The 21,255-nt window shown below is 41.0% G+C and overlaps 1 protein-coding gene across 1 annotated transcript in view; it reads left to right on the top strand.

Annotated features, from left to right (window-relative positions):
* Positions 1–11,826: 11,826 nt before the first annotated feature.
* Positions 11,827–21,255, top strand: part of LOC149864909 (pituitary tumor-transforming gene 1 protein-interacting protein-like) — a 48,840-nt gene continuing 39,411 nt past the window's right edge. Inside the window, exons 1-2 of the mRNA XM_090047107.1 lie at positions 11,827–11,985; positions 14,204–14,256. Coding sequence (XP_089903233.1) covers positions 11,883–11,985; positions 14,204–14,256 — 156 coding nt within the window. The 5' untranslated portion in view covers positions 11,827–11,882. The remainder of the gene's footprint in view (positions 11,986–14,203; positions 14,257–21,255) is intronic.

The following is a 21,255-nucleotide window of genomic DNA, read 5'->3' as shown; positions in this document are numbered from 1 at the left end:
TTGACTAGCCTCATTTTGTTTCAAGGGATGGCCTTTGTTTCATTCCAATTTTGCTATTTTGACCTCAAAACTGATCGAAACAGTTTTGAAACGAAATGGCCAGCAAAATTTCTCGCAGCCCTATTTCCTAATTCTGTCTGGTGCATCAGTCCTAGTTACCTAATAGTCAAGGTGCTCCCTGAAGCATCATATGATTACTTTCAAAAAAGATACTGCCCTAACCATGGGGACACAGGAGATGTCGGGCTTCTGAAAACTACAAATCCTGATGGTGGAAATGCAAGCTGCCTACTATGCACTCCTAAGGGAATTTTCTGTGAACTTCCTTTAGAGCTATTGATGTGAATGTTGGACAAAATAGTTTTGGACCTAATGCAAATAGAATTGCATCCCTTTCTAGCATCATGTGGAGCTGAGCCCTCATTCCTACTATCAACTACCAGAGGACCTTTGGCTTAACCAAAAGGAAAATGCATTAAAAAAGAGGTCTCATCACACCATTCAGAGAACCCCAGTGGTCTCATCACACAATTCACCATTCAAGAATCCCAGTGTTGCAGGTTTTGTTTATTCATTACATTCTTGTTCAGCATAAATGTTCCAAAATGCCATCAACTGTGCTTCCTTCAGCTTCCCAAGAAGAAGAGGATCCTTATAACAGTTTATTTCCCTAGAAACATTTCATTTTGTTCTAAGCGCTGTTTATTAAGAATACAGCATGGCATGCAGAATTCTTGTCTTCTCTCTCAACTGTCTTTACTATGCAAAGAAATTTCCTGGGTCCTAATTTCTCTTACTAACCCATCAGTACTTATCTCTTACAAAATACATGCTCAAGTGATATATTCTCACTTAGAGGACCCAGAATTAGTATAAGAGTCCCCCAGTTTCTGTACTGCCTCTCACAGACGCCACCCACCACAGGCCTATGGCTGAATCTGCTTCAATACTATAGAAGCAGAAGTGGAATGTTTTAAGTTTGTGCAGGCTAGCTGCCAAAGACAAAACTGTATACACCCTCTCTGCTGGTAGTGAAACACTGTTTCTAGAGCTGTTTTTTCGGCTGCCTTGCATTTTATTATGATTTATAGCAGTGATTCTCAAAGAAGGTACTGCAACACCCTTAGGTTTGAGATTTTTTTCAAGGGTGTTCCAGGGTTCTGTACAATATTAGCAGTAGGTATATAAACACTCGCATGTGATCCACAAAATAAACCCTGAGATTTAAAACAGGAATGCATGTCAAATGACCTGTTGTGGCATTTCTGATTTCTGTACAACAGAAGAATTACTCTATTGTTTTTCCATAGTAAAAAAAAAAAAAAAGTGAAAGGTAAGAGCTGGCATTTTTCAAGGGGTGCCTTGAGTCTTAAAAAGTTGAGAACCACTGCCTGACTGTCTTTAGAGACAGCATGTGAGAATGCATAAGTGAAAGAAAAAGGACAAGAGTATTTTTTCCCTTTGCTTATTTCTGAACAGGACTGTTGCATGTTTTTCCTCATTAAATCTTTTCCCCCCTCTACTTTAGTTGTTAGTATATGTAAACCAAGTGGTTGTTTTTCCTTAACAGTTAAATTATTATGTAAGGCTTAAGGTAATTGTTTTACTTGCTGACAAGCTTATTCACAGCCAGACCACCTTAGTTCTGAGTGGGTACTGCACCCGAGGGCCTCCTTCCCGTTATCTTATTCTGAGCTATTACTTTTTAGTGCCTAGCCTAATTCAGGTAGTTGCTTTTGTTCCTTGATCTTCTAAACTTTGTGTGGGCTTGTCAGGGAGGTTAGTCTATTCCTTAGTTTTGGGGTTTGCCATTTCAGTTCATCCTTCATACCTGCTTCACTAATTTCTATGCTCATCTAAGGCCATGTCACCATGGTACATCTGGCATCCCCAGTAGCAATACATTGCATGACTCCAGGTGGAAGGCTTACATTGCGGTATAGGAAACAGTCCAACACAGGTACAGCTGTGTGGTGCAGCAGGCAAATTAATTAGTTTGGTGCAGACTAATAGACACTATTAGCCTGCACTCACCAGTGTTAAGTAGCCAATCCAAAGCACACCACTTCCATTTAGGAGGAAGCCTGCTCACAGCTTGGCAGCATTTTGAAGTTACTCCTACCAGGTATAGTATGTATTACATCTATATGTAGATGTAATCTCAGTTACTTTACTGTAGATCTAATTTTGTATCACCTTCTACTACAGAAGGGGACAGATTCTTGTTTCATTTTCTTTCACATGCACATCTCTTTCCTTCCACAGCCCCAATTCTAATGTAACTTCTTATGAAAAGTAATGACTGCTCTCCTCAAAATATAAATGGTCTGTATGGACAGAAGGAGGCTATGTAAGCCTGCATCTCAGGGCTTTCCCCTGGAATTTGCCTACCAGGGCATAGCTTGTTCCCCCTACCCACTCTTTTCCACACTGGGGGAAGGAGTCAGGGTATGTTCTCTTAACTTATGGAGTGTAGTAGTCTCTGTTGGTCCCTCCCCTCACAGCATAGTTTGTCTTGTTGTATTCAGTTGTATTGAGCTTCTCCAGAGGTCAAAGCAGACATTAGAGGATCCCAGCTGGACCCTGTGTTGCAGTCAAGAACAGGATTTGAACCTAGTGCAGTTAAGGATTGACATAACACCTCATTTTTACAGCCTTCACTGGACATAGATCCAGTGCCCAGAGTGATCAGCTGGGTGCACGTTAGAGTCTTGCAGTGATTTCTTTCTCTCTCCTGGAGCACTTGCCAGGAACTCTGTTTCATTCTTATATTCTTCAGCTGTATAGCTTCAAGGCATTCCTCCTTGATACTTGTTTGATTAAAGTCCAAACAAAGCAGGTAGAGAGGGACCATCATATTGTAATTGCTAACTACTCAGATGTTCTGTTGGGTTGTCCAGTTGTGAAGCTTTTGATGAGTCCAGAGCTTATACTTCGATCAAATGGCATGGGTCTTGATTGATTGAATGGGATACCTTAGGACATCAATCACAGGACCCTGTTTTGGGTAGTTGTTTTAACAGTGGTGCAGAACCCAAAATATTCTGAACTGGTGATGGTCTCTGGAGACATTTGCAAAACCCCAACCAGATATTGAATGCCTGTTCTGAGAAATATACCGTAATCAAGGGAGGGTGTGTCAACAAGAAGGATAGTCACATAGGAATATGCAGTTATTTATGAATGGTTTTCCATAATAAAACATTGGGTACATTTGCAACTAGTACAGGAGATTAAATCAATTGGGACTGCTTCATTTCGCATGGTCCCAGTCACAATCTTGTATTCTTGTGCAAGATGCACTCTTATTTTAATTTGATCATTTGAATTTCATGTGTGGGTCCAGCCACGCTTTCACACTCATCACCTGCACCTCATCCCCTTGCTCATTTGTTCTGATCCTTTCAATCTGCAGAGTTGGAACACTTCAGATTCTCTGCAGAGGAACTTCCACATGATTGGGTGGATTGGGGAGCAGGCAGCTCATCACCACTGTTCAAACTCTAGCTGTTGGCCTATGCCACATCTGCATATACGGATGTGAAGGGAAACACGGGGCTGTTTAGTAACAAGACTAAACAGGACATTGTTTTCTCTTAAAAATAAAACTCTCCATGGATCAGATAACCTGCTTTTTATCAAGTCTGCCATCTAGTGTTTACAAAGGAGTCTAAACTAAAGCAAGGAACTGAAACACAAATGTAAGGTGTGTATGTTAACTTGATTGTTAATGCTTGTCCTGCCCAAGTATCTGGCCATCATTGAATTCACAAAGTCCTAAGTCATTGAAAAATCATACTCCAGGTGCTGACTAGTAGAGTGAGGTCACTACCTCAACGCTAGTATTGCTGTTCATTTTCAAGGCAACAGTTCTGTTTCAGGTAGGGTTTGTAGAACTATATTGCTAATGCTGAAAGCAAGAATCATGTTAACTGAGCCAAACTTTTCTTTTTCTTTTCTTCAAAAGTGTGTGATATGGGCTACTGCTATGGTGGGGATTCTGGGTTAAATGATCCAGTGATGTGCTCTGTGTTGCAAATCCCATATTCCTATTTAAAGAGGCAGAATTTTATTTTGCAAATAAGAGAAAACAGATGCTAATTGTTTTTCTGCTTACTGCATGCATCTGTACAAGGAACTTGTATAAAAAGCTGAGGGCAGAGGCAGATAACTGAACATACAATATTTCTTGGCTGGCAAAACTGCTACTAATGCCAAAAAAAAAAGAACAAACCAGAACTTTGTTCTGAAAGCTTTAAAATCCTAATTTAGTATTAGACATTGCCTGCGCAAGTCCACAGTTTTTAAATAAGAATCAGTCAGCCTTGTCTGCTGTTTGTCCTTTGGAAGCAAAGATGACCACATCCAGTGGGGAAGGCACAGGGGTGGGGGGAGAAGAGAGAATGGCAGAGGCAAAGAAAAAGGGATTGAGAAAAGAGAGGGGAAAAAGAGAGAAGGAGGGGTGGAGGCTAGGTCATGTGGGCACTCGGGTGACTTATAAGACCAATATTTGCCCTGAACAATCTGCTGTAGCAGGGGCAGGGGAGTGACAAGAAATGAACATGAGAGGTTCTTGTTTCCTGACCAAGCACTTCCTCACTGCCTCTGCCATGCACCGCTGCTCAAAGGCCAGTGCTCCACTCTGGACTGATGACCTCCAGGATGAACGATCATGAGCAATTTGCTCCCGTGACAACAGGTCAATGCCAAAACTCTTTAGGGCCATCTTTAGGGTGTCCTTGTACCACGATGTGTTTGATGTGCCGAGAAAACATGCTCCATTTTAACAGCTCGTTGTAGAAGATTTAATTTGGCAGGCGAGTTTTAGGCATTCTTGAAAGGTGGCTGGCCCATCTTAGCTGCACCAGTTTGGATACTGGGAGAGCTGATCTGAGGACCTCAGTGCCCAGAATCTTGTCCTGCCACTTGATCTTTAGTATCTTTTGCAGGCAGCACAGGTGGAAGCGATTTAGTTTCTTGGCATGACACTGGTAGACAGTTCAGGTTTCACAGGCATAAGGGCGGGTCGGGAGAACGCTGGCTTTGTAAACCTTCCGCGGTGTCAACGTTCCAGTGCCTCTGCGGTCCCAGACCGACTTACGGAGTCTGCCGAAGGGCACGCTGGCTTTTGCTAGCCTCACGTTGACTTTGTCGTCGATGTGGACAGCACAGGAGAACATGCTGCCTAGATAGGCAAACTTGTTGACTGTTGACAGTTGTTGGCCGTTAACTGAGATGTGTGGTTCCTGGAGTGTTGTGCCAAGTGCAGTATGAAAACAACACTTCAGTTGTCTTCGTGTTGACAGTGAGTCAAAAGCTGTTGCAGACTGATGGGAATAGGTCCATGGACCATTACATGTGAGCCTATGCATAACACACAGTTGTCAGTGAAGAGGAAGTCATGAAGCGTGGCTGTCTGAACTTAGGTGCTCGCTTGGAGCCTGCGCAGGTTCAAGATGTCTCCATCAAAATGGTATCTGATCCCCAGCCCTGTCTAGCATTTAACCATGTATGCTGAATGTATATCAGAAAATCCTTTGCCAACATTTCTTTGAAAAACTGGGGAGTCCTAAATGGTAACAGTCATTAATATGCTGCCAAATTCAACTTAAACATGAGGTTGACATTTGGCTTGTCATTTTAGGTTATATTATCTTAACCATATATCTCGCCACAAAATACTGTAATTTGATCAAGGGTTGAAATTCAGTACAATGAACCATTATGTACAACAATGCACTTGGCAGTGGTAACTGACCTGCAACATTTTTTTTTGAAGTACTATGCATATTTTTCAGATTCCTTAGGAAATCCTAACCCTGCTTTGTACATGTGACCGGAGTATTAGCAATTGAGGTCAACACTGTTTCCAAGCACATCTTGCTGCTGAGGCATAAGAATCAATTGTTTTTACCTGCCTATTAGGATCACAGAGCTAAACGTATTTTTATTCATGAGATTCTAGCTAACTTATTGTGAACATAATGGGCAAATGTCATTCTTGGTTTAACTTCAGTAATTACATGAGTGATAAATTTGACCCAATGCATACAGAAAAAATGTAAAATAAATACAATGCATTATAGAAACTCTTCCTCACAGTGCAAAATCTTGATCCTGCAAACACATGCTTTGTTGGGCATTTAGAGAATTGGAGTTTAACTGGTATGGTTCAAAATATCCAGTTTATCCACATCAAATTTATTTGGATAACCATTAATTACACAGTATTATATCTACATTCCTAATGGAAAGATGGTGGTTTGGTTAAGGCAGTGGAACTGGTCTCAGAAGAGTAAAGCTTGGGTCTGTTCTTTGTTTAGCATAAACCCTTTATACATGTTACAGGTATTGCACAATTAACCAGTTAATTGTACAATTACTTTAAGACCAGCTACACGTGCAAAGTAGCTATCAAATGACGAAATGCTCAAAACAGCTATTAAGTTTGACCTCAAAATGTGTACTAACTTTATAGCTGGCTGCTATCAAGTTTAATTTGCATGTGTAGCAGGGTCCCTCCCCTGCAGCCAGGAGCACTGTCAACTGACAGCATTCCCCGCTGCAGGGGTACGCCTTTCCCAGCATGAAAACCCCAAGCCCTGGGGATCGTAGTGCTATGATCCCCAAAGCTGGCAGAGAAGGAGAGGGAAAAAATCTCCTGCCCACACAGGGCTCTTGTCCACGTCCTCACCTGCAGCAGGGACTGGGAGTTCCACAACTGACATATGGCACAGTTGGGCATGAGAGCTGCAGGGTCTCTTGGCCCTGGCTGCATGTGGCCCCATGGTTGAGAGCCCCCTCAACAATGGGGACTTCCAGCCATGGAAGCCCGCTTCTTGCTAGTGCCAGGGGAGCCCAGGATTGGGTTCCCCTTGCACAAACCACATGGTGCAATTGGCTCTGATGTGCAATCCCACAATCATGTCTCCTGTCTTGCACATGTAGCATGGCAGGAGGTACAATTGTGTGGATCACGCATTGGATCCAATCATGCCTTTATCTGTATGTATAGAGGTGACCACAGACTTTCTACATGACCTAGGCAAATCATATAAACTCTCTGCTGCACTTCCAGTATCCATACAATGAGATTATTAATAATGTCCTTCCTCACAAGGCGGTGTTAGTTATTTTTCAAAGCTGAATTTATTCTTAAAGATGACTATGTAAAAAGTGCTTAAGCACATCTGCTTTTCATTTGAATACTTTCATGTCTGGTGGCTCCAACTGAGCCAGGCACTTAAACATCCATCTATTAATCCAATAGGGTTACTCAGGGGCTGAAATTAAACAGAAACTTAAGTTCCCTTGCTAAACTGACATTTGTCAGAAAAAAACTTAAACATATACACACACTCCTATAAAACTGGAGCAACACAGATGGGGGGGGGGAAAAGAGAGTAAACTGGATTCTGATAAGTAATGGCCATTATCAGCTGAATTGTTTCAATAAGTCTTAGCTATGTAAACACATTGAAAGTGATTGATTGAAAGTAACAGAACTTCATGACAGAGGACCAACTTTGACCTCTAGTACCCTTGGCTCTGCAGAAAAAAACAAATTAATCATGTTGGATCTCAAAGCACAGGCTGAATATGCAGAATTGACCATTAAAGCATTATTTTATACTGGCAATCATTTATCATTGCTTTTTCAAATACAAAACTGAAAATTTTTTAGAAGTTCTGATGAAAGTTCTGAGGGCTTTTGTTTGCTCTCCTCCTCTTATTTTTTTTCTCACTGCCTCCTGCTAATTCTAAACCAGGTTTCTGAAGAAGGGATAATTTTTTTTCACATCTTTATTACATTCTATTAGGATTTATAGCTGCTGAAGGACTAGTTGCCCAATCAAGAGCAAAAAAAAAGGTGATTCATTATTATAGGTATAACTATTCTAAGAAAAATGGAGCAGCTCTTCATAAATTATATTGAGTCTCCCACAAAGTTAAATCAGAAGAGACAGATAGTTATAACACTACCAAAAAATTCTTAAGTAGTTATCTTATTTCAAGTTTTCCATGTTTGTCACAGCTTTTGTTCCACTTGAAAGATGTTAGAACTAATGCATTAGATGAAAAAACAGTCTCCACATTGCAATCTGAGCTGTTTTATGTGAAGGCATTCTTAACGACACAAAACTATCTGAAACATAGCATCTAAGAGTTAGCTGGATGACTCTGGTTCTGCTTCAGCCAGAACTCAGTACGCAGAACTGAAGCTTCAACCGCGCTACGCAAGATTCTGAAGAATCGGCAAATTCTAAGAACATCTCAAATGATTCAAGATCCATTTTTTTGATGCTTATAAAAACTTGCATGGATTATACTTCTAAGCAAAACATTATGTTAAAGTTAGCTTGAGGATTTTTAGAGCTTCTTCCCTCCTGTAAGCAAATCCTAGTCAGTCTCTATGTATGTTTCTTGGTGTTTCTTTAACTACTTTCCTTACTTGCTTGTGACGATAAAAATGTGTATCGCGTCTTCATCCTCATCTCACTCATGGTTGAGAAGAATGGTTCTGGTCATAGCAAATCTCTCTTTGTTCCACGTTTGTACAGCACCTAGTACAAATGTGTTCTGGCCCAGTGTAAGGAACTACAGCCTTCAGGAGCTGGAACTCCATGAAGGCCAGCTGCTACGGAGGAGTATTAAAGCAGGGTGGAGGTACAAAAAAGAGTTAAAGTTCTGAGAGCAGAGTGCAAAGGGAGATGCTGGTGCATAGGGAAAACCCCAGAGCCTGTATCTTTCTTTCCAGGGTCTGAGGAAAGACCACAAGTTTGTGTTTGGTTTTGTTTGCTGTTGGCACACTGGTTTGATTTGTTGCTTTTCTTTTCCTCTGGAGACAAGACCATCTCCTGTAAAATCAACTGGCTGAGAGAACAACCTGGACATGGTGCTGACTGACCTCAATAAGGAAGTTGGGCACGTGACCTGCTTACATCCACAAATATAAATGATACTAAAATTGCAAACTCTTGAGCATTCTAAAATCTGGATTTAGGCCCCAGTAAAATGTGACTTTGAAAAAAAAGTAAGATTGAGGTTTTTGCTTGCTTGCTGTTTTTGAAGCCTGTTCAGTATACTTCCTGTTCTCAAGCCTCAGCTGGGAACCATAAGTACTAGAACTCTTATCTTAAAGTGAGACTTCTTACCTTGTGATTGGGGCACTAAGAAAAATATAAAATACTGTTGTGCTAAAGTCACAAAAGTTGACAGCATTCTTTTCATTGCCTTTTCTTCTCCAACCCTAGCTAGAAAAAATTCTGCTTTCTTACAGATAAGGAGCCCTGAGCCCCAGTTCTGCTCTTTCATTCTTACCACCTCTGGTCAGGAAGTTGTGTTATGGCTGTAACTCAGATATGACTCAAAAGTTAGTGCTATCTCTCTTTCTTCTGTCTATGATCTTGATAAAACATGTAAGAACAATACCAAAAGGAGTAAGTTCAGATACTCGTTTCCTTGAAATAAATTTGTTGAGACAATATTGTTGCTATTGTGATTTCTATTGCTATTATTATACCATGCTTCCAGCACATCCATTGGTGCTTCAGTTCCACCCATTTCTGTGCCTCAGCCAGGTTACAGTTTTAAATATTTTCATCAGATTCACCTTTCCCATAGTATATAGTAACTGCTCCTCCACTCAGATCATCCCATGGCATCATCTACCACGTTACTTATCATGGTTCAAATTTGAAGGAACTGTCTGAGGAGATAGAAAAGTAGACATAAGAAAGTGGACACCTAGCACTTTTATCTTGACACCAGACGGAAAGCACAAAGCAACAGGAAATAAAGTTGATGCTAATGAACACCAGATCTTACCCTCAGCAACACACATCCTCACCAGCAACGAAACACTCGAGGATCACCTGCATCACTAAGACCTGGCTAGATAACAGTGAGATGTGTGTTACTCTGTTCTCCTAGGATTATTGGCACATCATAGACCCAAACACGACAAGAAGACAGGTTGCAGTGCATTCATCTTTGCAACAAACATGAAAACCCAAGAAATTTTGCCTCAGGTAAGGCAACTTGAATTTCTTTCATCTGGAAATTTAAACCAGAGTCAAAGCAATCACAGATTTCATGCTCATTTACAGACTGCCACCCACATAGGGATTTATAAAGGAGCTTGCCAATACCTTGTAGTTGACAGTGGTGAAATATTCCAGACTGGGAGATTTCAACTGGCATATTAACAAAACTGAAGATGCAAAAGCTCCCAAATGCATTTCCCCACATGTCTCTTTGGAAATTTCACAGCTGGTCTGTGATCCAAGCTATGTGACATCCCAGACCTCCTCTTCAGTCTCAATGCCAAGATCAAAGATGTTACAAGGCCTCCTCTCCAGTAGACTGTGTTAACTCAGTGGTCAGAATCTTCCCATTCTCACAAGAACAAAAAAGATCACAGTCTGATTTGACCAATAAGATTCATGTTTGCAGAGCCTTCTGATGAGCAGCCTCCATCCACAGGACAGGAATCTGAAGAAAGACCTACTGAATCACTATTACTGAACTCAACCATTGTTATGTTGGGCCCCTGGATCTTCCATCACCCATACAAATCTCCTTAAATTGCTGATACTGTGTGTTGGATGAAGAAAGAGAAACACAGATTCAAGTGCCGCTGGCAGAAAACCAAAGCGGATTGAGACAGGATTAAATATGATCTCCAAACCTAAGCTAGGGCTGTTTTACGAGGCCTAGAAAACCTTCCTGTGCAGTTCTACTGAAACAGCCAATTCTATTCCAGAGTGTAGTACTGCTTTCTCAATTCCAGCTGCCTACAACCTGCATGGAACTAAGGCACAACATGCTGCGAAGAATGAAAATCCTCCATTTCTGAAAAGATCATGCACATCTGAGTAAGCATTTCAAGGCCACTGATCTGCTCCACGCATACTTATCTGCTAGGAAGCCTATGTTCCTAGGGCCCAGTACATCCAGCAGTGAACACAGGGGAGGAGGGCGGCACAAAAATACTTGCCACTGCAGCTGGTCATGCCACTGCCAGGGGCAGCATGGTAGCATGTGCTGCTGCTATCCAGGGCACAGAGCTGCTGTATTATGCCACTGAGTGCGTAAGATGCTCTGGACCCTAAAGGAGTATAACCTTAAGTATGTCCAGCTTGGGTATTTTTATGAGCCAGTTTCACTCGGGATCAAACCTCTAATTCAGTGCTTCTCAACTGTGTTTGACCCAGGGCACCTCTGGAGAGATTTGAGGCAGCTCTTGGAAAATGCCAGCTTTTAAGATTTCATTCCTTTTTGACTAAAGAAAAATAACAGAGCTGTTTTTCTGTTGCGAAGACCTCAGAAAGGCCACAGCTATGTATGTCTATTGGAAATCTCTGGGTTTATTTTGTGCCCCGTTTGCACACCTAACGGCACTACCGGCACATGACCCCATGGCACCCCTGAAGGGACTTGAAGGCGCCCCCCAACAGCCGTTGCTCTCATTCCCAACTCGTGTCACGGAGGCTGAATGAGGACCACTGGGCAGGTGCACCGCAGAGGGCGGTGCCTGGACCCCACCGTGTGGTTTAGCCAGGCCCCCCGCTGCGCGCTCACTTCTGGGAGTGAGAGGCCTGGGGGGCAGCAGAGCAGGGGACACAGAGCAATGCTGCGGGGAAGGAAGGAACAGCCCAGCCCTGCACCCCGCTGCCGCCCCTCGCTGAGACCGCTCCTGGGCGCCAGGGGGCGCCAAGAGCCGGGAGGCAGCCGGGCTCCCACGGCGCAGGCGCAGGCGCAGGCTTCCCCGGCGGGCGTCGCTAGGGGCGCTGCGGCCGCCCCGGCACAGCCCGATTGCCGGCTCCCAGTGCGCGTGTGCAGACGGCGGTTGGCGCCGGGGGGGCGGGGCAGGCGGCGGGATGGAGGCGCTGCGGCTTTGGGCTCTGTGGCTGCCGGGCTTGGCCCTGATGCGGATCCGCAAGGCGACCACGGCCACCCTGGCTCCTCCGGTGCCCGGCACAGGTAAGGACGTAGGAGCCGCCGGGCCCGGGGCGGCTGTCGCCACACCTGCGTGACGTCAGGCTCACGAGGCGAGCCGCGTCTAACGTCATCGCATGGTGGTGAGGGGGGGGTTCCTGGCCGAGGGGCCCCTCCGCAGCCCGCACCTGCAGGGCGGGTTTGGGGCCAGGCCACTTCCCCTCCGCCGCCACCAGCTTAGGGCTGAGCCATGTCTCCCCCGGGTTCCAGTCATGCCGTGACCCCGTTTCCTCTCTCTCTCTTCCCCCACCCCGGCCCAGTCAGAGCTGGGCTGGCCCCGGTCTCCCCACATGGCCAGATCCTCCCCACCCTGCCCGGTGTACCCAGCCTGCACCTGGACTGAGCGCCATCCCTCTGGCCCCAGGGAGGAAAAGGCTGGGCACCATGGAACTAAACTTTGTAAAACTGCCGTCAGTCCAAAGCACCACAAAGCTAGGAAGAACGTTTTGCATTTGAAAGCTTGTCTAAATATCCTAGCTATGCTGTTGGTCCAGTAAAGGATATCTTTGCCTTTCCCATTAAAAAATGCATTTTAAATCATAAAACCCCTTGCTGCTTTTCTACATGTACAGGTTTTACTGTTTTAACTGCCTGGGGCAAGGCAGCTCTTTCACGTCGTAGCTGTGCTTGCTCAGCGCAAAAAAGGAGTCGGGTTGGGAACCAGGGCTCCTTGGCACTATGAAAATACGAAGCATGTTCCTTTCTCTTCCCCCTATATCTCACCCAAAGACAAGACCAGTGAAGCTTGTGAAGTACTGGAGAAATGCTGTCAATTCAAGCTGTTTATATCAACAGTATTTAAAAAAAAATTTCTAGGGAGTCCAGTGACATTTGAATTTCCTTACTGATATTTGTTGCTACTTGCATTGATTGGCTGAAAGACCAGTGCAAATGGGGAATACTGTTTCAGCAATCACAAGTAGTAAAAATGAACGTGAGCCAGGTGGTATAAACTTAAAGTGAGCAAACTAAAATGATGCAAAAAGGAGTAGGTATTACTGGTTTGCAGGTTGTTCAGTTATAATAAATAATGTTACAACTTGATGCTGTAACAATATTATGTAAATATTTTTTTAGTCAGCTGTGACCCAAGTTAGAGACAATTCTAGTTTTTTTTTTCCTGTTGTTGTAAACACTAGGTTGCTCAGTAGCTGTTGAAAACTGCTGCTTTGTAAGAAATGGTGGGCAACTGATGCACAGTTTGGTTATGTGCTTTCATGTATGACACGCTGAGTTTCGTATGAGTGCTCTTTATCATTATAAATCTAAGGTAGTATTAATTGATTACGTTACTTAGGCCCCAGTCCTGTAAAGAATGCCCTTAGTTTATTGCTGTATCTTATAAAACAGGAAGGCTGATGGGGAAATTACCCAAGTTTCTTGCACCATTTTTGTTTTGCTTATTTTTACATAGTTATATCTAGTGAATGCTTGATTGCTTCATTTTACTGTGAATGACTGTTGGTTATGGAAAAAGTTATCTATTTAAAATAAATTATTACCAATCTTTATGATTGGCTACCGAATGAATCAGCTTTTTGAACTTCATGGGGATGAATTTTTAAGTGTAATTTTAGGCTTTTAAATCTTCCTTTAACAATTTCTGTTGTGTTTCTTGCTGACCAGCTTGGTCTCCCATCTTCAGAAAATATTGTTTTGGTCCTCTTGTCCCATTCCCCATTTGACTGAGAGAATCCCATTCATAGGTTTTGTGTTTCTGAACTTATTCTTAAAAAAGAATACTTAAGACTTCTTATGGAAAGAGGCAAATTTATAAACAAAAATCAAGGTTAAGTTTTGCTAAGTTTCTGCTTCTAAAGCTGCAGAACTCAGAATTTCATCTAAATGGAAGTAAAGCTTTAGAATTGCTGAGAGAGAGAGGTGGTCTCAACGTCCAGTGAATAATTCTTCCATATTGGTTTGGAGAAAGTAATTCTTTCAAAGAGATTTCTTTTCAAATTAAAGCTAAGCATGCATTTAACCCCCTTCTCCCTTCCTCAAACAGTGTGGAGATAGATGAGTGTTTTAGGGGGTTTTTTTTAGCTTTTATTTCTGTAAAATTGTAACAAATGTTGATTTAAAATACATTCTGTGTTTTGCGTGAGATGGTATATACAGTAATTGAAATGTTTTCAAGGTGTGCTGATAGTATTTGACACTTGTAAAAATTGCTATATCATACTAATATTTTCTTTTTTCTTAGCATGCTCTTATTTCTCCAACAAATCCTGTGAAGAATGTCTAAGAAATGTTTCGGTAAGTTTTAGCATCCTTTTTGGAAAGAAACTGGTGGTGATTATGCGTAGCAAGATAGTATCGAAATGTCATATTTACAATAAAATAGCGACTACGCAGCATGGGCTAAAAGAGAGTGAAAAGGAATGTGTAAAACAATACGATTTTTAGAAAGGGTTCTCTGTTTATGCAGCTAATGGAAATTAGGAATTATTTAAAGTGTGAATCTATTCAAAGATATTGGATGAGTGGTGCTGAAGTCATGATGGTTCAGAAACATGAAAGAAATCTGTTTTCAAATGTTAGCTATTCAAAGATACCATTCATAACAACTGACATAGGGGATTTGATTTAAATCAGATTGATTTAAACCATGATTTAAATCACTGGTTGGGAAGCCTTGATTTATTCATTCATTATTATCTGCAAAAAGTGAATTCTTGTTGTTTGATATAATCTAAATACATATTATTCACAACTCGGATAGATGTAGGTTTCATTTCTAGAAGGTATACCCTGTACATTTTAAAGCAATGATTTATTTTGATATTTTTTCAGATTAATTTTACAGCTACATCAGAGAACAGAAATATGACATTTACACTGTTTTATTTAACTAAAACAAGCTTATATATTTTGGATATTTTTCTACAACAACAAACGTATAATTATTTTTTACAAAACAAGCAATATGTATTTTTGAATTTTTAACTATTTTAGTTATGTGAAATGTGTTTTTAACAAAAATCAAACAGATTATTTCAGCCAGATCAACATGAGAAACTTAAAATACTGGGTTAACTCAGGCTTTGTCTTCCTTTTCCTATTTAGAATCATAGAAAGTTAGGTTTGGAAGGGACCTCAAAGGTCGTATAGTCCAACCCCTAGCTCACAGCAGGTCCATCCCCAACTACGTCATCCCAGTCAAAGCTTTGTCTATCCAGGTTTTGAAACCTCCCAAGGCTGGAGCTTCTACCAGCTCTCTGGGTAACCTGTTTCAATGTTTTACTGTCCTCCTCGTGAGAAAATTCTTCTTAATATCTAACCTAAACTTCCCTTGCTGCAACTTGAGACCATTTTTCCTAGTTCTGCCATCTCTTCTCAAGACTAAATAAGCTGAGTTCCCTCAGTCTTTCTTCAGAAGTCTTGTCCCAGGTCCCTCACTGTTTTTGTCGCCCTCTGTTAGGTTCTCTCCCATTTGTCCACATCCTTTTTGTAGTGGGGGGGGGGGCAAAGCTGAATATAGTACTCCAGATGTGGCCTCATCAGTACTGAATACAGAAGATTAATCACTTCCTGTGACCTGCTGGCAGCACACCTACCAATGCAGCCCTGTATGCCATTAACCTTCTTGGCAACAAGGGCATACTGCTGCCTCATATTCAGCTTATGGTTCACTGTAACCCCCAGGTCCTTTCTGCAAAGTTGCTGCCCAGCCAGTTAGCCCCAGCCTGTAGTGGGGATGGGATTGTTCCATCCTAGGTGCAGGACTTTGCACTTGTCCATGTTGAACCTCATGAGATTCCTTTTGGCCCAATCCTCCAGTTTGTCTAGGTCGCTCTGAATCCTAGTCCTATTTGCCAGCATATCTGCTACTCCCCCCGCTTGATGTCGTCTGCAGACTTGCTAAGGTTGTACTCTATGCCATCTTCCAGGTCACTGATGAAGACATTGAACAAAACCAGCCCCAGAACTGACCCTTGGGGCACTCCGTTTGATACCTGTTGCTAACTAGACATTGAGTCATTGTTTACTACTCTCTGAGCCTGATGTTCCAGCCAGTTTTCTGTCCGGCTTGTAAGGAAAAGTGAAACCAGAAATGCCCACCGTGGCACTTCCAGTTTCACTGAGCCCTGTCACAGGCTAGCTGGACACTGTGAGTATATCAGTTTAGTTGTAGACTGACTGAGTGCTGCAGCTTTATTAGCCACTGGACTTTTTGGTTCAGGATCGAGGAGGTGATGTTTGGAAAGGAAAGAAATGACAAGTTTCACTTACAAAAAGGAATGAATTTTACTCATGACAACAAAACATATAGTTTGCATATATAATAATTAATAAAAAGGTTAAGCTAATAGACAACTTAACAATACAGATTAAAATCAACAGTGATAATAAAAAAGATAAAGAAATTAACCAAGAGTTCCCACTTGGTTAGTAACTTATCAATAGTCCCTTGGTTAGAAGATGCACATCAAGTTGAATCAGCAAAGTTAGATGTCTCTGAACTGGGCTGTCCGAAGGAAAACCGGTGGAAGCCCCTCAGTCAGGATCTGGTGGTTTTTGCTCTCACGGGGAGTAAGAGAGGTCCGTGAGGGTACGGGACAGCAATGACCCTTCTGTTCCATCCTTCCCAAGGGTTACTATGATGTGTGTTCTTTTATATTCTGATTATGCTAATTTTTTAGTTATATAGCCATTCATAATAGTACATATTATAGCTGTTATTCTATGGGGTTAAAAGGTGTTAGAAATTATTATAATAAGTTGCTGCCCAAGCTTGGGTTTATCCAATAAGCAAATTGCAACACAGCATCTTCAAGTTTGAAATTAACATTACCTCGCCTAAATCCAGCCCCTTCAGAACTCTCTGACTATGCTTTTTTGAGATGTTCTTTCTTGAAATGTGGATAAGCTAGGCAGTTGAATCCAGTTTTTATCATCATCAAGGCTAAATTCTGAGCCAGAAAGAACTATTAGGTCAGCTAATTTCACAGCTATAGTTTTGTCTTTGGGGCCTAGTCAGTTTCACAAACAGTTACAAGTTGCATTTGCGGGTTACAAAAATACAAGCTTCAGATTAGACAAAAGTTCCAAATGCCTCCAAGAAGCACATATTTATTGCTTATTCATTTCTTTGGTTTTGGCCATCACAGTCCCCAGGGCAAAGCAGCCTGCGCTGCTGAGCTCCCATGGCCCGGGGACATAACAGGCTGTGTAGGGCCTGCCTCCCTGTCCTGCAGGGCCTGTGGGAGGGGTGGATGGATGCCCCAGATGCAGCGGGAGAAGTGGCAGCTGGGGCCGCTCAATTAACCAGCATATTTTGTTATCTGCCATCACCCATTCCCAGAGCTTTTACTGTATTTCTTGAATGGTTTACCCTTAGCCCTGAAATTTATTGTAGTTGATGTTATGGATGGATGATTGCTGGATGCCCATGTCATAGCCAGCTCCTCTTCTTCAGCAGTTAAGGATTGATCCTGGTACCGCATACTGAGAATATTGGCAAGAAAATGAGCTGGAGGTAGTGCTTGATACCTTCATTTTTTAAATACTATTTCTCTTTTTAAGGTCTCACTTTGTTCCTTCCAAATTTCAACAGCATCAGCAATAAAAGCGATTTCCTTGCACTTTAAGGCTACAGAAATAGGTTGCAGGATAGTCAGTATACGTTCTACATTTCTCTTTAGCCCACTGTTGAGAACTTTGGCTGACAGTTTCATCTATTTTTGCCACAATTTTGCTCACAAATTGCTGTCAGATTAGGCCAGTTCTCAATACACTGCTCAAAACAGTCCACTACTGAATTCCACTGCACATCTTTTGGGAGTGTTAGTCTGGTTCCTCCTGCTTTCTTCAGAGCAGCTACTACAAAGTGGTTATTACAGAAGTATTTTGCAATTTCAACAACATTGGCCTTTATATCTGGAGCACTGAAGTCTTTGGCTAAGAGGTGCAGCAAACCTTAGGGCTGTCTTCTCTTCTAGATTTCTTCTCTTTGATACATTTTTAGCATTGTCTATGACAGCTGTGTTCTACACATTTGAATTGTTTTCACAGTTTGTTATAGCTTTTACTGCTGCTGCTTGTAAGTATTCTGCTGTGTGTGCATTTCCTGATGTATCAATTGATTCTGTAAGTAGACAGTCCCTTCTTTTTGCTGTCAAACAAGCACATATTACTGGATCATTGTGGACATCGCTTCACCTATCAAGACTCAGGTTAACAATTTCCTCCTCTAGACTTTTTGCATACTCTTCAATTTCTTTCTCATACACTTCATCTAGCATTATTGTCTCAAATACTATATAATTAGAAGTTACAATCCCTATTCCATGATATCTTTGATCTTTAACATATCTTAAATTTAAACTATATATGGGGTTTTTTTTAAAGCATCTTAAAAATAAAAAAAATTATTAAATAAAAAACCTGTTTATTTTTTAAAAGATGATTAAATAAATATGATTTAAATTTTTATTTTTTTTTTAAATTGATTTTTATTCACCCTGAAAACTGAGTGCCAGGATAGATCAGTCATTTTTGGCCTCTCTTTAATAAAACTAATAATCCTCTGGGGTTTTTTTTTCCTGTACCACTATAGAAGTTTGTCTAGTGCTCAAAATGACAAATTTTAAAGCAAGATGAAATATGCTAGTTTTTACTGTGTTGATAGTTGCTTACTGTGTGCTACTACATTCTACTACCTACCTAAGTGAGCACAACAATAAATAAAGGTGCTCATCATCTTTAAAACATGAGAAAGTAGTTATGAATTGCCAAAGATGAGCTAGTGAATGCTGATGAATTCATTATCACTGACTTGCCTCTACAGACAGCTTTCATAGCATAGCTGTAGGTTGTAAGCACTAACAAACTGGCATGTTGATAGGTGTATTTCTGATGATACTTGCACACAACTTTCATCAACACCAATGAGTTATGCATTCACACTGAGAAGGGAATAAATCCTTGGGGGAAGGGTGCTGAAGACAGCAGGAAAAATATAGGCATGCTATATTCAGAATATGTCAAACCATTGACCACACAGGTTTGCTTTGATGATGGAATGATAGATGATTCGGTGAGATGCAGCAATGTCATCTTGCTGATCTTGAAGAGATGAGTATAGATTTGATTCGGCTAATTTGCATGTACATGCACATAAAATACAAAGATAGGTTACTACTAGAATTTATATGCACAATATAAAAGCATAAGATCATTAAAAATAACTTCTTTTTCACTGTTAAGGTAGAAGAATACCCATGTCATACTGTCTATAAAATTGTTAGCTGTAGATGACAGGAAATAGAGGCTTCCATTCTCCCTGTTCATAAGTGTAGTGGTTGATGGTGACTGGAACAAGAAGTTCTAAAACAACAGATAACAAAGAAAGCTACTACTTGACATTCTATATTTAGGTGTGTCAATTGGGTATTTGTTCAGAGAAACTGGTGTTGTAAATTCTCACTCTTAGCCATTCCCATCATGATTTATCTTGTTCAGAATTTAGTCTTTAAAACTTATTACTAAAATCAATTCCAGACATTTTTGGGTGGAGGGAAGGAAGCAAATTGGCTCTAATTAATTGTCTGGTGATTTGTATTTATTTATTTATTTTTTTGAAATAGTGATTTGTAATGGTCTGTGTGACAGAGATAGTAGCTTTATGTATGCTGTGACTTTAAGTATAGAGGACAAGTCAAGCAGCATTTTGCAGTCATGAAGCTTAGATTTATTATCTTCTATACTAATAATGAGTGTTTATTATCCAAATGAATATAAACTAGGACCACAATTTCTCATTACTTTCAGTGGGAACCCACAGGATCTAGTATAGGAGCACAGTTTAAATTTGGGTTTTAAATTCAATGAGAGCCACCGTATGTGATTGCTACCGAAACAAAGCAAAATATTTTCAACTTTTTTTTGCAGTCTGTTGTGAATTTGAGGCCCTATATTAACAGTTTGGTTAGCTTATTATCTAATTAAGAGGAGCACAATAAAGCAGTTCCTGGTTTGTCATCAAAAATGAATTACTTGAAGACGTTTTCTTTCCTTTTTAACCCACAGACCGATCAGATGCCAGATCTGCTTCTGCCTGTGTGGCTGTATGCATTTGTAGTTACGTGAGCAAACTTGAAGAAAGTGGTATAGTTGACCTTTCTGTGCTATTACTTAGTCACCAGTAGTTTAGCAGTAGCTCTCGTTATCAGCCAAGCTTATACGAGCCTGACTGTTCCATATATTAGACAGTTCTCTCTGCATAAGTAGTGATGCTTGTTTTGTTGACTGATTTCTCTAACATCTTCAGTTAAAATTGATTCTGGATATTTAAAATTATGAAGATATTTATTTTGAAGAAAATTAGGTTATTCTCCCTGCTTAGTTGGTAAAATGCCTGTTATTTTAAAAAAAAAAGTTCTTTGAACCAGAGTCACACATGGATTACAAACTGCTAAAATCAGTATATTGTCTTTTTCTCTTTCAACACAGCTGAGAAAATCATTATCTAGTTAATGCAAATATTCTACATGAGGCTTTCTAATATTGTCTGCTGTGAAGATGTTTAAAACTAGGTAGTTGCTTCTAAAAGCTATTTTCATGGTGGTTCAGTTGCATCATAAGTTTTAAGTGTGAAATTTCTTCCTAGCCTATGTCTTTTAACATGTATCTAGAAATGCCTGCTATTAAAATGTCTAGGTTTATTTCTGCACTGGTTCAATTGAGTAGTAAAGGGATTCTGAATTGGAATTAGTGTTATTTTCCTAGATAAAAGCTAAGATGAATTGGAATGAAGGAGAGGGTATGTTAGTACCTTAACAGAGTTGTAATTATAGCAAACTCAGGAAATTCAGACTTCTGATTCAATTTTAAAATAAAATTCAAATGTTCAAAGCATGGGTGGCCCCAAGCTTCCCTGCACCCTTTGTGTATGGCTTGGGGCAGACCAGAGAAGGGACATGTAGCACAGTGGCAGGTAGGGCAGGGGGTAGGAAACAGAGCAGCGAATCATGCAGGAATCACAGAGCAGGGATCAGCAGATTGGGAAGAGGACTGTAGTGGCACTCAGGGAGGGTGTAGAGCTACTTTGCACACCTGCCAAAAAGGTTGGCTTCCACTGCTTTAAGGAGGAAATATACAGTTAGGGCAACAAAGTAACTGCTTTGTCCAGGTAGCATATAGCCAGATGAAACAGTTTTAAAAAAATGTTGTTGTTGTTTTTTTCTTTGTTTATGATATTGCAAAACTAAATGAAAACAATTTGTAACTGTGCTTTTCCATTACTTAATAAGG

This window comes from Crocodylus siamensis, chromosome 5, assembly GCF_052110815.1.
Source record: "Crocodylus siamensis isolate JL-2025a chromosome 5, ASM5211081v1, whole genome shotgun sequence".
NCBI lineage: Eukaryota > Metazoa > Chordata > Crocodylia > Crocodylidae > Crocodylus > Crocodylus siamensis.
The sequence above is the reverse complement of the archived record's forward strand: the minus strand, read 5'-3'. Positions and strand labels throughout refer to the sequence as shown.